The sequence below is a fragment of the Glandiceps talaboti genome, chromosome 17 (genome assembly GCF_964340395.1).
Source record: "Glandiceps talaboti chromosome 17, keGlaTala1.1, whole genome shotgun sequence".
NCBI classification, from domain to species: Eukaryota; Metazoa; Hemichordata; class Enteropneusta; family Spengelidae; genus Glandiceps; species Glandiceps talaboti.
The window spans coordinates 19,737,806-19,756,769 of record NC_135565.1 but is presented as its reverse complement, the minus strand read 5'-3'; the positions used below and the strand labels follow the sequence as shown (position 1 = coordinate 19,756,769).

The window sequence follows — 18,964 nt, the reverse complement described above, 5'->3', positions numbered from 1 at the left end:
TTTTAATATTTTAATCTAAAAAAATAGATAATAGGGCGAAACAGGTGCTCAGACATACCTGCCTCGTTATGCAGAAAAATGTACAGAAATGTTATTCAACATATTCAAAACTATTTCTGTATCATGCAATGCCTATATATGGCCGAAATGATAGTACTGGGGGATTTGTACGTTGTGATGTAAAGGTATTCATTGCAAATATCTTCAAGTTTAAAGTCCATGAGTCTGTAAAATAGATTAGGGTTGTTTCAAACTGTGTCATCATTGTTTCAATCTGTCAATAACACAGTTGTGCAAAATCAGAAGCGTGTCATCTAAATAAACTGAGATCCCCAGTCCCTGGGTTAGAGTTGTATCAAACTGTGTACTCATTGTTTTAAATCTGTCATTAACACAATCAACATCATGTAGCAATTGTCATCCAAATAAACTAAGCACCACTTTAGACAATGGTGTTTAACACTCGTTTTAGTGACATCACAGCATAACAATGACATGGGAGGGTGAAGACAATCAGACATCATTTGTAACACACCTGTCAATCAATCAATCATCAATAATAGATGCTATATTGCTACTGAACTGAGTGGTAAAACTTTCGTGAGATTTCGAAACAGTTGTGAACACTTTTAGAATAGGGCAATAAAAAGAATTGTTGTAGGACAACTTGAACTTGAAGATAACAATATAGTTTATGTACTGTCTAATTACTGGCTCCTACTTGTCTGGGTCATGGACAGCATTGAGACGTTTTTATGACGTCATTGAGAAGTTTGTATGACGTCATAGCGGAGTAGTTCTGGTTTTTACCTGGTAACCGAGAGCGAGAACTGGAGATAAGAAGTACTTCTATATCATGGATACTCTTCAAAATAAATGTTGGTGAATAATTAAATCTCCGATGCCAAGGCTTCTACAATTTCAACTTCAAACTATTGCTTACATCTTTTTATTTTAATTGCAGTTTTTATACGTTAGCTGTGTTTGACCATATTTGAAAGTTCCATTTGGTGATAGTGTTACGGATGACAGAATACAACTTTTTAATATTCGCTAAGTTTTGATGTTTTGAGAGGTCACCGTGAACTCTCAGCTGTCATGAAGTAATACTTGGAACAAATGTTTGCATTTCGCGAATAGTATTCTTCTAAGATGACAACACTGAAAGTTATTATAAGATCGTTGATGTCAAATAATGACTAATTACAGACAGTCGGAAGAACAATGACGTGATCACATTGTTTAGCCAGTTTTCATATTTGTCAATATCATTTGCATTGAATTAAGGCGACGGCAATACTTCCGTTTTAGTCATTTATGGTGCTGATTACTTTCCAATCATTTGAGTATTGTATATTTTACGTTTGTAATGGAATAATAAAATTATGGATTCAGTCTTTGGAAGAGACGGTCCGAGGTCAGGAGCTTCGATCTGCTCCGTGGCCACTTCCAAATGATCCAGGTTAACCATGAACATTGTGTGTAGTCTGAGCTATTATTCCCTAAAAGTCCAAGTCGATCCCGTGTACAGAGTGGAGAGAGAGAGTAACATTGAAGGGGGTTACCTTAACATTAGAGGTTACGCACAACACAGGATCAACTTAGACTTTTAGGGAATTAGCTCAGACTACACACAATGTTCATGGTTAACCTGGATCATTTGGAAGTGGCCACGGAGCAGATCGAAGCTCCTGACCTCAGACCGTCTCTTCCAAAGACTGAATCCATCATTTTATTATTCCATCAAATTCTTATAAACGTAAAATATACAATACTCAAATGATTGGGTGATAAAGTAATCAGCACCATAAATGACTAAAACGGAAGTATTGCCGTCGCCTTAATTCAATGCAAATGATATTGACAAATATGAAAACTGGCTAAACAATGTGATCACGTCATTGTTCTTCCAACTGTCTGTAATTAGTCATTATTTGACATCAACGATCTTATAATAACTTTCAGTGTTGTCATCTTAGAAGAATACTATTCGCGAAATGCAAACATTTGTTCCAAGTATTACTTCATGACAGCTGAGAGTTCACGGTGACCTCTCAAAACATCAAAACTTAGCGAATATTAAAAAATTGTATTCTGTCATCCGTAACAATAGCATACCATAGTATATTTCGTGTAATTTGTAAACTGTTCTGTTGCAGATCTGTTCTGTTCTGTTTAAATGTTGTTACATATTGATTGACAGATGATGTCGTGATGGTCAAAGAGTACCAAGGTCAATGACCTAGGTCTTAAGTCAGAATAGAGCATGCGCATCTTGTAAACATCGTATATAATTAGTTAGGTTACTTATTTGAGAGAAAAAATAGATTCCGAACATATTATTATATTGTTGTATTATATAAATTATATATATATATATATATATATATATATATATATATATATATATATATATATATATATATATATATATATATCACTGTATAATGGTTGAAAAAGTCGTTCTTACTAGATTCTTAAGTCATCTTTATGTGTGGATAAAGAAGGCGTTGCAACAGCGATAATCGAATCAAAAGTTGATCTATGTTGTGGAAGCGTTCAAAACTTTAATTAGCTATTAAGTTATTATATTAAGTGAGTAATAACTTAGCAATTTATTTAGTAGAATAGAAATTGCTACTTGACCCCATAAGTATAATGAATAAAAATATCTATTTGGAATATGCCACGGTGAATGAAGCGAGTACGGAGCTTTCGTCCGAATCACTCTGACGTCATCTGCGTAATGCAGTCAGGTGAACTACAAATGGAATCACCCAACAGTAGAATGTTGTAGATGTTGTAGAAATTATTTGTTTCCTAAGTCATACAATTCCTATAACACACCCTTGGGTTAATTGCTGGCACCGCCATGTCTATGCCTTCATTTCACAATGCCTATTGCAAGCATCGAAGTAGTTGTATTGTTACATAGACAAGAGATAGGAAACCATGACAATAGCATAGTCGTCGTAAGTAGCATGGTCAAGTACCATCGATAGGGGAACCCCCTGAAGTGATAATACCATTTCATGTCGGGTTTCAAATCCCGAAGTTGTACATTTTGTGTATATACAGGAAGTGTAAACTTATCGAGAGGTATTCCGGAGTAACTTTGGTATCTAACGTACAATTGTCTGTATGTCCAACCACCTTGACAAAAATGTCCTTTTAAATGACCCTTTGTTGTCCATATACATTAAACGCCGGTCTATTCTAGTGTAGAATCAAAGAAGTGTATATCTTATTTCTAACAATTTGTTTCCTTTCGATGTCAGTTACATTTCTGAATACTCTAGTAGGTTAAAGTTGCATGGAGTATTCTTTTTTTAACATAATATTCCCATACCCTGAACGAACTCGTCGAGATGATTCCACAATGTAACAATTTATGTTATCAATTCTGTCACATTTGCGTGTATATGTAGAAAATATATACACTCAGAAAAAGTTCATAACTGTAAGAAGACGTATTAATATCAAGACAATAGACACACGGGAACTGTTAGATATAGTCTTGTAAATTAGTCCAGACTTTTTGAAAAATTCGACAGTGTCAGACTGGTCTGGTCTGTACATTTAATAGAGTACTGCCAATGTGATGTCTGGTTTTAATGCTAATTAAGATTGAGGTAAGTTTGTGTGAAAATGTCTGGATATGAAAACTGTTCTCCGTTATGTCTTACAACTCTTACAAGTGGACATTGGTTCAGAATGTCTTCCAAATTCTGCGAAGAATTCTGTATCTTCACGGACAAGATGAAAATTCTGCTAATTCTGTTCAAGGAATCAATGGTGCTGAAAAACTTTTATAAGCCGAACAATAGACCGTGAGATCATGACAACGCCCTCAGTGACCGATCCAAGATATGGCGGATGGAAAAGATTTCTATAAGTAGTTCTGGTGTAAATGCATCAACAAGAACACTATATTGATATAAAAATGCACGTAATATATAAAAATGCTTTCACACAGAATGGCAGATCGTCATATTAGATAGTTACAGTACTTGATAAGATTTTCAGAATGGGTAGAACCATGGGGGCAAAGTGTGAAAATCATTGCCGATAAAACTAAAACATTTTGTCAATTGTTTTAAACGTAGTTCTCTTAAACTGGTCATTTAAACATCATTTTCACAATAATAGCTGTGTTTCATATTCAATGGTGATAAACAAACTACAGGCATAAAATGAAACAAAACTTGTCGTGTTTTAGAGTAAGCAGCAACATAAGTTTCGTCGGTGAGTTAGAGTTGTATCAAACTGTGTCACCATTGTGTTAAATCTGTCATCAACACAATCTTACAAACTCAAAGAGGTGTAGCAATTGTCACTTTCCAAAAAGCGTTTATCACTTCTACCACACCCATTTTAACACAACAATGGTGTGATGGAGGATAGTAGGTTCAAGAATAAGATAGTTTTTCTCAATGATTTGTACGAAAAAAAAATCACCAAAATACTGCCCAAATCATTGAAAACAGATGACGTGTTAAGAATTCAAGTCTGCAAGGTCTAGAAACAGATGTGAAAACTCTCACACACAAAAAACAACCACAATTTGAAAATTTCTAAGTGATCCCATAAAACGAGGTACTACACCAGATAACAATACTGTATACGAATCGTATAATTACTGGCTCCTACTTGTCTGGAACAGAACAAAGCGTGACAAAAATAGACTATGATGTCATAAGAACACTATCCGGATATTTTTCACATGCGTGTACTTTTTAGCATTTTCATGGAATAAAACTATGTTTGTTTTTCTTGGACGGGTTGGGTGACGAATCAACAGGTGGTTTTATCAAATCATCTATTTTCTTTGCATATATTGTAAGTGGGATATGTAAAACTTAGTCTTTTATTTTAAAGGTATTTTGATGGAATATTACTTGTCAAAAAATTCAAAGAACTTTAGGAGTTTTGAACATGAAATTTCTCTGATTAGGGTAGGGACTAAGGTAAGACAACAGTGAGTATGCCGGAATTTGTAGAAGTAATTCACGCTAGACTCAGACAAATGTAGTGATATCAAATTACACTAAACGAGAACTTTACATTCACTCTGTCAGAAGTTTACCTGTTTCACTTATTTATTTATCATACCATGCACAAGCCAAGTTGAACAGAAACTATGGAATATATACTCTGATAGTTCTACGTCACGACAACACGTGTCTACGTCACACTTATTATTGAAAAAATTAAGTTCGCCTTTGACGTATAAACTCCATGTTCTCTGTTACATGATTTCAAAATGTAATCAGAAGTGAACTATGATTTATCTTCATACGTTCTCACACAACTACATAACTTTGTCTCTGTCTTTTACTCTAAAAAAACACATTGTGAATGAACACACATCAACATGGCCGAAACTTTGAAGAGGGGTGAATAAACGCGTACACCGGTTTTGTGCATCTGAACTTTGCATTCTGTTAATTGATTGTAAGGGATAGTGAGAAATTAGAGCTTGTAACCAATCAATAATTCCAATTGAGGTGCGCCATGATACGTTTATCTTTGTTGTAGGGTCAACGTTGACAATTCTATATAATAAAAAAAAAAACGGATTAAAAAATCGGGCCGAGAAATTGAAGGTACAGTAAATCTACAGTCTATTCTGTATAGTAAATCTATAATATATCATTATCGGAAATAAACAGAACGAGAGTTATCAAACTTTGTAATCACATTTTGTCACTCATTATCAACTATTCCATCTTTTGTTTTCAATTCAACCACCCTCACGTACTTGGCACATAAATAAACAGAACATCACTCCACACTTGTCACAATAACGTGTGGTACTCCTCTAGCACAACAACACTTTAAACTGACAATGACCTTGGGAGGGGTGTGATAATCAGATAGTTGACAATACACACGGGTCAGCTGTCAATCAAATCTACAGATGTATATTTCAGTAGCAAATGAGAACCTAATCTGGCTTCCAAGAAATTCTTGATGTATATTTCAAAACGGAAATACTAATATACCGATGTGACGTCACATAACCAACACAATAACAACAATCACTCAACAATAAAAATAAAACGACAAAGGCAATTATAATTTGTTGAAAGCTCATCATTCAGTCTAAATGGAAAGATTTAACTTCGTATATTGCACAGAAATTTACAAGCCATGGTGGATACGTACACCTGCACCTGGCGAAAACTTTGGTGAGCTAATTGTAAATTTCGGTGCAATACGAAATTAAATCTATTAAAAGTTTTATTTTCAAAATGAGCAAATATCGGTTTAAAAGTTTCGAAGATTTTGGATTAATATGGATTTCCTTTTCTTTTAGTAACATGCTATATGATAAATTAATTCTATCGACATCAGACGTCAGACGAGTTTACTTATGATATTAATAAGTCTATAGTGGAGGGTCTATGATCTGTCTACACTATATTAGTCTATGTGTCAGACTAGTCTAGTCTAGTTTGGTCTATAACATTTGATAGAGTGCTACCAATGTGATGTCTGGTTTTAATGCAAATTATGATTTCATCACGTTGAAGTTAGATGTTTTGTCTGTCTATCCATAGATTGATAGACACGTGGGTGGAGGGTCTATGGTCTATCCATAGACCGTACAAGTGTATAATCTATGGTCTATTAGTCTGTAGAAACCGTTACCCGTTATGATAATATCAATTATTATGACAGTAGAGACAAAAGAGGCGAAAAGAGAACTACTGTAACTTTATAATATCTTGTTCAGATTGTTTTTTGAAGTTATGAAGGAGACTTGGGGATTGAGCGATACAGAAAATGTGTTTAAGATACAGGATAGATCAATAGCTTATAGTGGAACAGGATAAGTGTGTTATTTACACATCATGACTCGTAAATGTATATATTTATTGAAATTTCTAGGTAAACTATATCGTCAGGGTGAGCATTTATGACACGTCTAAAGACAGAACATAGATAAATAAATAAATAAATAAATAAATAAATAAATAAATAAATAAATAAATAAATAAATAAATAAATAAATAAATAAATACTACTATGATGACCATATATCTCGATAGATGACATTTACAGGAATTTATTTACAACTTTACTTTCTCTAGCTATAGATTTTGCATATTTGATATTGGAGAGTGTCCTATGTAGACTACTGTGGTTCGATGCCAACGTTACTTTATCAACCCGTGTGTATGCAAAGACTAGATAGATAGGGATGAGAGGGTGACGTAATGGGAAATCTCTCATTCTGGCTAAATAGATACTTCTTCTTTAATTTTTTTCTAGCTAGCCTGAGCTATATTTTCGAAGTTCACTGTGAATGTCACTGCCGTCGAAAATATGGATGTTGTCTTTACGACGGTATTCTTCGCCATACTTTAATTTGGGTGTATTTGATCCGAATACATCCGTCGACGATTGAAATTGGAGATGTCGATATTAATACATAGTAATGTGAAAATCATTGGGTCAGAAGAATTGCATTATATTTGGTAGTTTTACAGGCTGTGACGTCACGTGTGATTAGGGAAAAGAAAAAATAGCTTTTAAAATAGCATTGCATGCATAAAGAGAAATATAGGAGGGAAACAATGAAGTAGAAGACATTTTGATAGCATCGTTAAAGGTTAAAATTAGCTTCGAAAACACGAGCTAGTCAGGTGTACGTGTGGTGGTATTTCAAACAACCTGAGCATTTTGTAAATGAGTTAATAGAGATACTAGTAACACATCGACATGGCGTACAGTGTGATCTATTAGTCTTTGAAATGTACAAGGTTAGAGTTGTATCAAACTGTGTACTCATTGTTGTAAATCTGTCATTAACACAATCAACATCATGTAGCAATTGTCATCCAAATAAACTAAGCACCACTTTAGACAAAGGTGTTTAACACTCGTTTTACTGACATCACAGCATAACAATGACATGGGAGGGTGAAGACAATCGGATAATTGATGACATCATTTGTAACACACCTGTCAATCAATCAAGCAATCAATAATATATTCTATACTTCCACTGAAGTGAGTGGTAAAACTTTCTTGAAATTTCGAAACAGTTGTGAAAACTAAGAGACGGAGTACAGTAAAATCTCAAGTGTTCTCTAGTAAATTGCAAAGAACAACTTGAACTTGAAGACAATACTGTTTATGTAGCGTGTAATTGCTGGCTCCTACTTGTCTGGGTCAGACAGGGTCGAACGTAGCAAAGGTTTCCACGGAAGTTCTTATTGACATTGCTTGGAAACTCAGACAAAATTGTGTTAGTTGCCAAAGTCGGAAATTACAATTTGTACAAATTAAGCAGGAAAAGGCATGTATTGATCTACAGATGCCCCTGTATCAGGAACACTATATCACTAGCTATGGAGAAATAGCAACGAGAAATGACATGATATCGCCACCTTCATAATGTGACTTTTCGCCACATTTGCTGTTTTATTTTCTGGTATACAGGAAAGTGATGATTGTTGTTTCCACGTAAAATATGGTTTTCTCTGTTCAGAATCAAAGTAAGGGAACGTCTCAAGCAAAGAAGTTGAAAACTATTCTTGGAGAACTAAAAGTAGAGAGAAGCCTTATCAACATTACTCTTTGGCTGACAAAGTTTTTCTTTGTATAATTCAACTTATCAATTCCCCCAACACATCTGCTGCTACAATGCTTGCACCCCCACCCCGCCACCCCGACCAAATATATATATTGCCTATTTGAAAAATACACATGGCCTTACAGATCGAGAATAAAAAATGTTGAAAATCGGTTTATTGTAATTTAGATTCATAATATTTCAAGTTGCTAGTCGAATTTACATTGTCGAAAAATCGCAACTTAATGGAGGGGAATAACAATGTTTCGCACCTCTTCCACATAAGCAGAGTCTAAAATTCTTTGAACATCGTAAAAGCCGTCTATACCAGAGCCATGTCATAAATACGAAACATATATAGACAAGGTGATTAAAAAAGGAAATAAACAAGGTAGGTACAAAATGTAACATTTCGATACTGTCGGAAATAAACAGAACGAGAGTTATCAAACTTTGTAATCACATTTTATCACTCATTATCAACTATTCCATCTTTTGTTTTCAATTCAACAGCCATCACGTACATCACGTAATAAACAGAACATCACTCCACACTTGTCACAATAACGTGTGGTACTCCTCTAGCACAACAACACTTTAAACTGACAATGACCTTGGGAGGGGTGTGATAATCAGATAGTTGACAACACACACGGGTCAGCTGTCAATCAAATCTACAGATGTATATTTCGAGATAGCTGTGACGTCACAAACATACTTATACAGATTCTGAAATGATAATTAATATATTGCTGACTGTTGATTATCTTATTACATACAATAAATATTTTGTTATGAAACACATGGAATTATATCCACACACGGTGTCACCAAAAAGTACGTGGGCTCTGCTGTCACGGTATTTTTTACCACAGGGGAATACAATTCTTCACCGTAGTTGGCGATAGTCATTTTAATCGTTGACATCAATTTGCAATCGTGTGTTGCAGATAACGAATAAAAACTGTCTTCTTGAGAAAAATAGTAATTTCTACGCTTACTCTATATTTAGTCCTGGCTTGTAATAAGCGCACATGTGCACTTGGATAATACTAGTAATGATGTCACGAAATAGCTCACATCATTATAATAAATCTGAAACATTTTTTTAAAAAGTGAACTTTGATTTTCGGCATTTATACAGACTTTAAGGCATAGCGTATCTGTATTAACTTCCATTACAAAACAGAATATAGTCTTAAGTTTTAAAACCGATTTTAAAGAATTCGTACAATACCATTTGTTTCCGTCACAATTTTCAGAACAATTCTACAATTTCATAATATTTTGGCCACCTAGAATGATCAACTTGCTTTGCTCGAGAAACATGATGACGTAGAACTTACACCACGGAGGTAGCACTACCTTAAATGTAGACACACTGCAATATACTTTCAGAGACGCTTCTTGGGTATTTCCGGAGCTATCTTTCAAGTAATCGCATAGCTACATTCGCACGCAATCAGTTGACCATATTATATCAAACCACAGTCCCCTATGAACTGGTAAAACGGCTGTGTAATTAGCACGTACGTGTAACTTGTAGAAAGGGGGGATTTTTATCACTCGAACAACTCAAAAAAGAAAAATCTTTATTGTGATTGCCTGATTGCAGATTTTGACCCTGCTCGTTGTAAGTTCAGTAACAGTGATAAAAAAGACATAAGTTCTCGTTCAAAACAAGGATAGCGCGTAATAATGAGCGTCTGTACAATAAGTTTTCAACTTTAGCCTAATTTTTGTACATGCACCTCTCAAGAAATGATGTTAACTCAAGCTGAAATACACAGAGAACAAATGTATCTTTATCATTAGATACTAGTAGTCATTTAATGCACTATTAGTTTTGTGTTCTTCTACGTGCCATTCTGCACACATACTTTGTACGCTTGTATCTACTACATGTATTCTTTTTTCTAGGGTAAGTTCGTCCCATTACAGAAAACCGTGTTCATCAAAAAATAGACAATGCCTTAGTTGATCCCACGCCCCACCAATCCCAAATAACAATACACAATTTTGCTTTCTTCATAACCATAACAAAAGAGTTGTTGTGGGGGTGTCCGTGTTTAAGATTCACTGTGAGATGTAACAAGACAATGGAGATGACCCCCCGACTGGTGATACTTCACATGGTGTGTGACAACTTCATTAGTCAAGAATTGTCCCCCTCCTTTTCTTTGTTGACTTGGAGGTTGTCAATGTTTTCAGTTTCCAGTGTTCGATGGTGGTGATTGACTGGGGTGTATTGTCCGTTTCTTGTCAATCAAACTTCGGCCAATCACAGCGACGCATAAAGGTTTATAAGGGAGCTGATGTCTTGACCCAAATCATTCCTACACTCATCGCAACTTGAGTTCACTTATCTGTACAAATCATATTCTGATATCAGCAGAAATGACTCTGTTCAGCGTGGAAGCACTTACAAGCAATGATGGACGTGGTTCTCACACCAACCCAATATCACCCGGGAGTCTATCGACTACTTCCAGCGAGACTAGTCTAAGTAGTTCAGACATCGGGTCACCGTCTTCGCTCTCAGGAAGGAACAGTCCAGGCGACAACAAAAAGCCGGGTGAGTCATACATCGCTCTGATCGCCAAAGCAATCCTGAGTAGTCGTGAGAGAAAGCTGTTATTATGTGACATCTACCAATACATTATGGACAACCATCCATTCTACAGAAACAACGACAAAAGTTGGAGAAACAGCATCAGGCATAATTTGTCACTCAACGAGTGTTTTATCAAGAATGGTAGAAGCAGTGATGGTCGTGGTAACTTCTGGTCTATCCACCCAGCCAACCTGGAAGATTTTGTCAAAGGTGATTTCAGACGTCGTAAGGCTCGTCGTCGGGTTCGTCAGTGTTACGACCTTGTCAGCAGTATGTACCGCTACCAACCTCATCCTTACGTCGCATACGGCCCATCAGCCTACGTTCCCATGACAGCATCTTCCCTACCATACAGTTATCTATCGCATCCGGGTTTCAACCCAGCCTTCACTACCCAGAGTCCGTACCCCCAGCACTACACGGCGTCAGCAACAGCAGTACCACTACAATCATCTCCAGAACAAGTTTCCAGGACAGCTTATCACGGTCAACCAATGACCATGACCATGGCAACGCAACCAACTCCGATGTCGACCTCCCCGGTTTCAATGTCACTTTATTCTACGTGGCAGGACACTTTCACAAAACTTCAAGCAATGAAATGAAATGAACATGGAAATGGACATGACATTTATTGACCTTTTAAGGGCGTTGCCCCGAGTAATATTGAATATTTACAGAGATATATTTTCACTGCCTAACGATGTGAAATCAATATAAGAATTCATTATATTTGTTAAACAGAAAATATCGGAAAATGTGTAGATTTTATGAAAAAAATATTGAATATGCCGATATTATGATAATATCTTAATTTTTTGCGAACCTTTTACCTTCATGTACAGAGTTTACAAAACACGCTGCCTTATCTTGAAGGGTGTATATACTACGCAATCTAATGAATTTCGAAACAAATTTCTCTTTTAAAGGTTGACTTTATTGTAAATATTGATTTTGCAAGCTGGGAAGTTCATTTTTAGTGTTTTATTTCTTTATATGTAAATCTGATAGGGTAAAATAAATATACCAAAAAGATAATAACAATTGTGTGTGTATGTATTCTTGAGTGTTGCTTGTGTTCGTTTTATATCATTCACTATTACCGTTCGATCGTATAACATTGCTCCTGGCTGGTGCCTATTCATTCACCTCCCCTGCCCCTCACCTCCCCGCCCCCTCATCATAAGATTTGACCTGAACAGTTGTCTATCCCACAACTTAAGTTCCATTTTTCTCCTGTTCAAATTTTGGTAATTGGTTGGGGTTACGTACGCATATCTGGTTGAAGTGTCTAATACTGTATGTGAGTTTTAACATGCACTAGTTATAAGAAATTGATGATAAATTTCGACTGACATTAGTTGCATTTCCCACAATAGTGTGTTTTCATAATTTTGAAACTGTGGTATGTCATGTCGAAAATGTTGCGATGGGGAGGAGGAGACAGGGATAGAGTCAGAGAGGAAACAGGCAAACAGACAGAGACAGACAGACATACAGACAGACAGACAGACAGACATATAGACATACATACATACATACAGACAGACAGACAGACAGACAGACAGACAGACAGACAGACAGACAGACAGACAGACAGAGGGATAGTCAGAAAGCGTCAGAGAGAGACTGGAAAGAGAACGTATACACAGAAATAAGGAGATATAGTTTTTAATGTCATCATACGCAGTTCTGTTAGTTTTAGTTGTTTTTTAATGCCGACCTTCAATCACACAGACGTACTGCGAGTCCCGTGCCTCTGTGCCGCCAGTACACGCTTCACTGATGACAAACAAGTCTGTTTACAAACTAATCGCCCTCATAAAATGTCGGTAGTAATAGTTGTTAGCGACGCTTGAATTGTGACAGACAGCCCTGTTTACCTGCTAGGTATTATTATACAATGCTATATACAGTATATATAGATGTAGCCAAGGGGAGTTTATCGTTAGTTGATAGTACTCTTTGTTGTAAGGATGTAAACCCATGACAGGTACACAGAATTTACGGCGTGGAGTAAATACTAACTGCTTCAGGGAAGAGGCAAAGGTTTATCGTTGCAATAAAAACGAAAACTGTGGTCGATTCACGTGACCAACTTAACAGTTAAATGACAGGTCACATTGTCAACATACAATAATATATGATGGTTCCATACCATTTCCATTTTTATGCATTTTTACCATATAAAAGAGAGAAAATGGTGTGATAAACACTTAACGTTAAACGGTTTCATAAAAAGAAGAGGAAGTTTGTTTGAAGAGAGAAATCGTAGTCACGAAAAATTAAGTTCAGTGTATAGAGTATCGTTCTAAAACACGAGTAGAAGAAGACATATGGGCCTAGAGCATTTGAAATAACGAGTTGATTGATGTGGAAATGATTTATCTTTCATTGTTGGAAACTTCTGCACCATATCTCTCAACAACTTAAGGCAGTAGTGCGGAGATGAAGGTTTGAAAATGTGTTATAATTATAAAGAATCAAGCAACATTTTGTTCCTTGATAGCATTGGCCATGTACATCGCATTGAGTAATTTCATGACTTAGTTAGCTTTTAAAAAAATCTATAGAACTGTTCTACCATTGCAAGCTGTTGAACACCAAGGTATGATTGGTCGCATATAATCGTCCGTGGTTAGAGCCTTATAATTATAACTCGACAGATTGCACAGTGATGGAAATATCAAACAACAGTTCAGTTCTTCGCTCTCTATAAAAAAAAAAGATGCGGGTAAAAGTACGGTTGAAATCAATCAATCAAAGTTTACACTCTAACGTGTTTTTTTATGTGGTGTTTCATCATAGTTTCATCATACCCCGGTGGTCAGAGTAGCCGACCCGATCAATGGCTATGTCAACTTAATTGTTTTAAGGTTGTTTTTTGACAGGTTGACATGAAACTAGACCCAGAATCTATTAGCGTGGTTACAACCCACATGCTGAAGTTATCGGTATATTTGTAGACAGCTTGCTCGACAACGTCAAGAGGGCTTATATGCCCTTTTTGTTCTCCATTACAACATGCGTGATAGCTCAAAACTAGAAATATGTATGCGATAAAATCATCTCGGTAATAAAGATATTTCTCATCTATTTTCTGTGTATAAAAATCACTGGTATGGACATTGCAAAAAAGTATAAAAAGTACTGTATCAAAGTACATCTAGTAATATGTTTATAAAAAGTGACATGTAATCACATAATATAATAGCAACAAAGAACAAGTCGAAACAAGGAATTAGACAGCCCAATGAAACGGGATTACAAGTCACCACAGTTAGTGCCCAATATATGCAGGTAACACTGGAGAGAAAACAGCAAACTATATACACACACTAATATAATATAATATATATGTTATATGTGTGGACAGCTGACTCGTGTGTTACGACGGACGATGATTGCGCGCTTTTTGGTATAAGGCCTAATAAAACAAATTGTGTGGTATATCAAGACATGAATCACTGGTGGAGGTAGTAGATGACTTTGAACACTTTGTTATAAATAGTACTTTGGTTTTCACATGGTTCTGTTTCGTCAGTTCCCTAATAAAAATAAACCCGAGATGGTGGAGTATACAATATTTTAAGTTTTGATTTTAACACGAATTGACCTTTACTTGTTTTGGTAACAATATTTGAAAGTCACAGAGAATATGACTAGTAGAATATACTTTAGTTCATGGTTGAACACAAAAGAATTCAGCCAAAAATTCCAGAGACGTGTTGTTCCGAAACTCAGGTCTCACTATATAAATACTTGTAATATTTATTTCCATCCTGACTGCAGGATATAATCCGTCTACTACCTCTCACTCCGGTCTATCAGCTACAAGCAGTGTTTCATGTCTATCTGTCTTCATTTATACTTTACTTCTTCTGCAGGGTCAAAGGTCACATAACACATTACGCTTCAGTCTTATATAGGTCCCGAGTGTTATTTCTTCGTAGCTATCTCAAAGGCAACGTCAGTCTCAAATCAACAGGTGGCGACGACAAGATGTATTACCTAAAAGAGCGCCACCAGTGGTCAAAGTGTGAATCACGGGCACCTCATATACCGTGATGTGTTTTGAATAAATTGTCAGGTTAGGGAAACCTAAACATTGAACATTGAAGAGGATCCTCAACTCTTAAAAGAGATGCCACACATCGTCATTACGTATTACAATCAATGCTTCATACCCACTGTTACATTGTTATGACCAGATTTCAGCAAATTATACACAACTAAGAAACAAGATAGGGAAATTTCAACCTCATTTGTGTACCACACTATCTGTTCAGCCTACAATAATAGGCAAAAAATGTTCTTTTTAATTGTTGTTTTGGAGCACTCATTTTGATAATGTAGATTTAAACCTTTTTTTCGGCATTATATATACAACTCCATAATGGACGTAATGATTTTGTTATGTGTTTACTTCTATTATTCACATCAAAGGGGATTTGAACCCTTTACTGTCAGAGTTTATCGTTGGTAGACCTGTCGTTGATAGTTTTGTGTTTTTACTACATGAGATGTTCTGATATCACAGATGCGGTTTGGCAAGAGATTATGGCTACCCTTGATGGTGATTTGTATACATTAATATAATACAGTAAGTTACTGGAGAAAAACAAGGTTTAAAACAAGGAGATATATAGGAGAACATGGAGGGGGGTCCTAAAGAATCAGTTTTGCACGTCACATAAAAATGATAGTGTCTACTGTTACGGAACTTACCACATTATTTTTTATCTTTGGCGTAACATTTGTGAAGCGCGCCCCCTACGGTCAGGAGAAGTATGTTTGGAGTATAAGTCTAACTTGCCTATACCCAAAGTAGCTATTATTGTCGTGATAATCAGTCTGAAAGTGGCGACGACGAATTCTTTCAACACCTGATTACATTTTACTTTATTTCCCTTTATCCACTATAATTCGGTCAAACCGTTCAAAGTATGATTGAATCAGCAGCGCACTCGTGTATAGCGCCCTCTTGCGGTTCCGTAATAAACATTAATAAAGTGGCCATATGGATTACGATTTGTTAATTATTTTGGATTTTTAATTTAAAAAATAATTTTACCATGGCTTCCTACTTGAAAAATCAATCAAAATCAAACAACATTGACTAAGTCTGTGTTTGTAAAATTTTGCTAAAATTTATTATACTCAAATTAACAAACATTTTACATATTTGTTATGCTTTTGCAATTTATTGAATAACAAGCAAGAACTTGACATAGGTTGTTTAACATTAACTTTTCAAGTAGGAAGAAAAGATAAAATTGTTTTATAAATTAAAAATCCAAATAAATACCCAGTCCTCATCCATATGGCCTACAGAAGAGAGTAATTTTAAACAGAACATTTCCAACTTACAAGTCTTGATTGTAATCCCGAATAGAATTTTGCCTTTTTGTAATATTTGGAAGTCGCTGAAAATGATTTATAGAATACACTTAAGTTGATGGATAAATAAATGAGATTTCAAAACAATTGTAGAGACGTAGGTTTCACTATATATACTATTTACACTTGCTATATTTATTTCCATCCTGACCTCAGGATATAATCAGTCTACACATTTCATCTGGTTTGTCAGTCACAAGCAGTATTTCATGTCTGTCTGTCAGTGTTTGACTCAAGTCAACAGGTGGTGATGACAAGATGCATAACGTAAAAGAGCGCCACCAGTGGTCAAAGTGTTAATCACGAGCACCGTTAATATATACCGTGATGTGTTTTGAAAACATTGTCAGGTTAGGGAAACCTAAACATTGAAGAAGACCTTCAAAGATATGCCACACTTCGTCATTCGGTATAACAATCAATGCTTCATATCCACTGTTAGATTGTTATGGCCATATTTCAGCAAATTATACACAACTGAGACACAAAGCCCTTGTTATAATCACTTTATCTACAAGTTAGGGAAGTTTCGACCTCGTTTGTGTACCACACTATCTGTTCAGCCTACAATAATACTTTAATAGGCCCAAAATGTTCTTTTTTAATGTTGTATTGGAGCACAGGGGCGTGTAATATTTCATAGATTGTTGTTTTCCAGGTCTACAGACTAAATATAACAACCTTTTGATTAATATATATTCCTACATGTAAATGGAAGTATAGTAGTAGTATAGAGATTGATACATTTGTAGCAGCAAGATTCGTACGATATTTTCCTAAGAAAACCAGAGAAAACGACATTCTAAGCAATAAGAAAACAACAATCTATGAAATATTACACGCCCCTGTGTATTGGAGCACTCGTTTTGATAATGCATTCTCGCAAGCCAGCGTTATTATTTCTGTGGGAGGCTCGTTAAGAACGTTGCCGTAAAACAGGCCGTAGTTTGCGACGATGTGATAATGTAGATTTAATCCTTTTTTCGGCATTATGTATACAGCTCCATAATGGACGCAGAATGATTTTGTTATGTGTTTACTTCTATTATTCACATCAAAGGGGATTTGAACCCTTTACTGTCAGAGTTTATCGTTGGTAGGCATGTCGTTGATAGTTTTGTGTTTTTACTACCAGAAAATGTTATGATATTAAAGGTGAGGTTCTACAGTTCATAAGCCAATTTCAATATAAGTTACCTTACACATGATGCTATTTCCTTTAAAAAAATGTGAACGTCAGCCACATTGCCATAAGAATTCACAGTTTTCGTCATTACTTTCGAAATTTACTCAAACACATACTTATTTTAAATGAATACAACCATACAAGTACGACAGTCGTCTTAGATCTTGACCTTTGACATTGACCTTTATCTTCAAGGTTAAACAGTCACACTTGGTGCATGCAGTTATACATTGTAATAATAACTTCAATTTTCATATTAACAATACTGTATATCGAACTAGTCAAAACCATTCAAACCCTTACAAGGGCCATTAAGGTTGTATTTGGTAATATGATGTGTCAAACAGATGTATTGGAGCATGGCAGTCTTTGAAAATAGTCTTTGAAAATAGCGTCACATCATATGACCATTCACTTTTACGTGCCCTATAGGCTACATTCAACGAGTTACAAGACGCCCACTATTCAAACAAAATGTGAAATGTGATAAACGACCTTTTCCAAAAGAAACCCACACCTGTATTATTCTGCTGTCTCGTGTATGTAGTGTCTATAAAGAAAGCAACAATAAATTGTGACTCATATCGAATATCAAACTCATATAATAACTTCGTAATACTAATAGGTGAAAGTACAGAACCGTTCACTTTGTCAGAAATTACATATTCACCTGTATTTTACAAAGATGTCTCTGGTATTACGTATACAATGACATCACGTACATCTGACTGTCTGTCCAAATGTTAATTTGCATACAAGAGCTCTTTTGTGGGAATTTATTGCAATTTTTTATCTCTATTCTTTATTTACACATCCTTATGCTACATTATGCAAAGTAAAGCGTGTAATCTCTCCATTAGCCTAAATTCACGAAACACGGAAAGAACTAAAAAAAAAACATTTTAAAAAATTTCATTGAAAAAGTAGTTACAATATGCAATAAATGTATGGCTTCCCAAAGTTTATCATCGTAAAGCATAAATAAACTATGCTAGTAGATGTTACTAACTAACTGAAACCATTCGTCTTCTACCGCTGTGTATGAAAAATAACCAACAGAAGGCTTCCTATGGTAATACAGTGAATGCAAATGTAAGAAGTGTGTACAGTCTCGACGTACTGGCCCCTTGCATGTGTGATGTATGTCCAATATGGCTACTCACTTCCGTGTGTGGAATTT

At 35.5% G+C, this 18,964-nt stretch overlaps 1 protein-coding gene across 1 annotated transcript; it reads left to right on the top strand.

The window, feature by feature from the left end:
- Positions 1 to 10,981: 10,981 nt before the first annotated feature.
- Positions 10,982 to 11,803, top strand: LOC144448703 (forkhead box protein E1-like). Its single transcript, XM_078138991.1, has one exon. The coding sequence runs from the start codon at positions 10,982 to 10,984 to the stop codon at positions 11,801 to 11,803; it is 822 nt and encodes a 273-aa protein (XP_077995117.1).
- Positions 11,804 to 18,964: the final 7,161 nt, after the last annotated feature.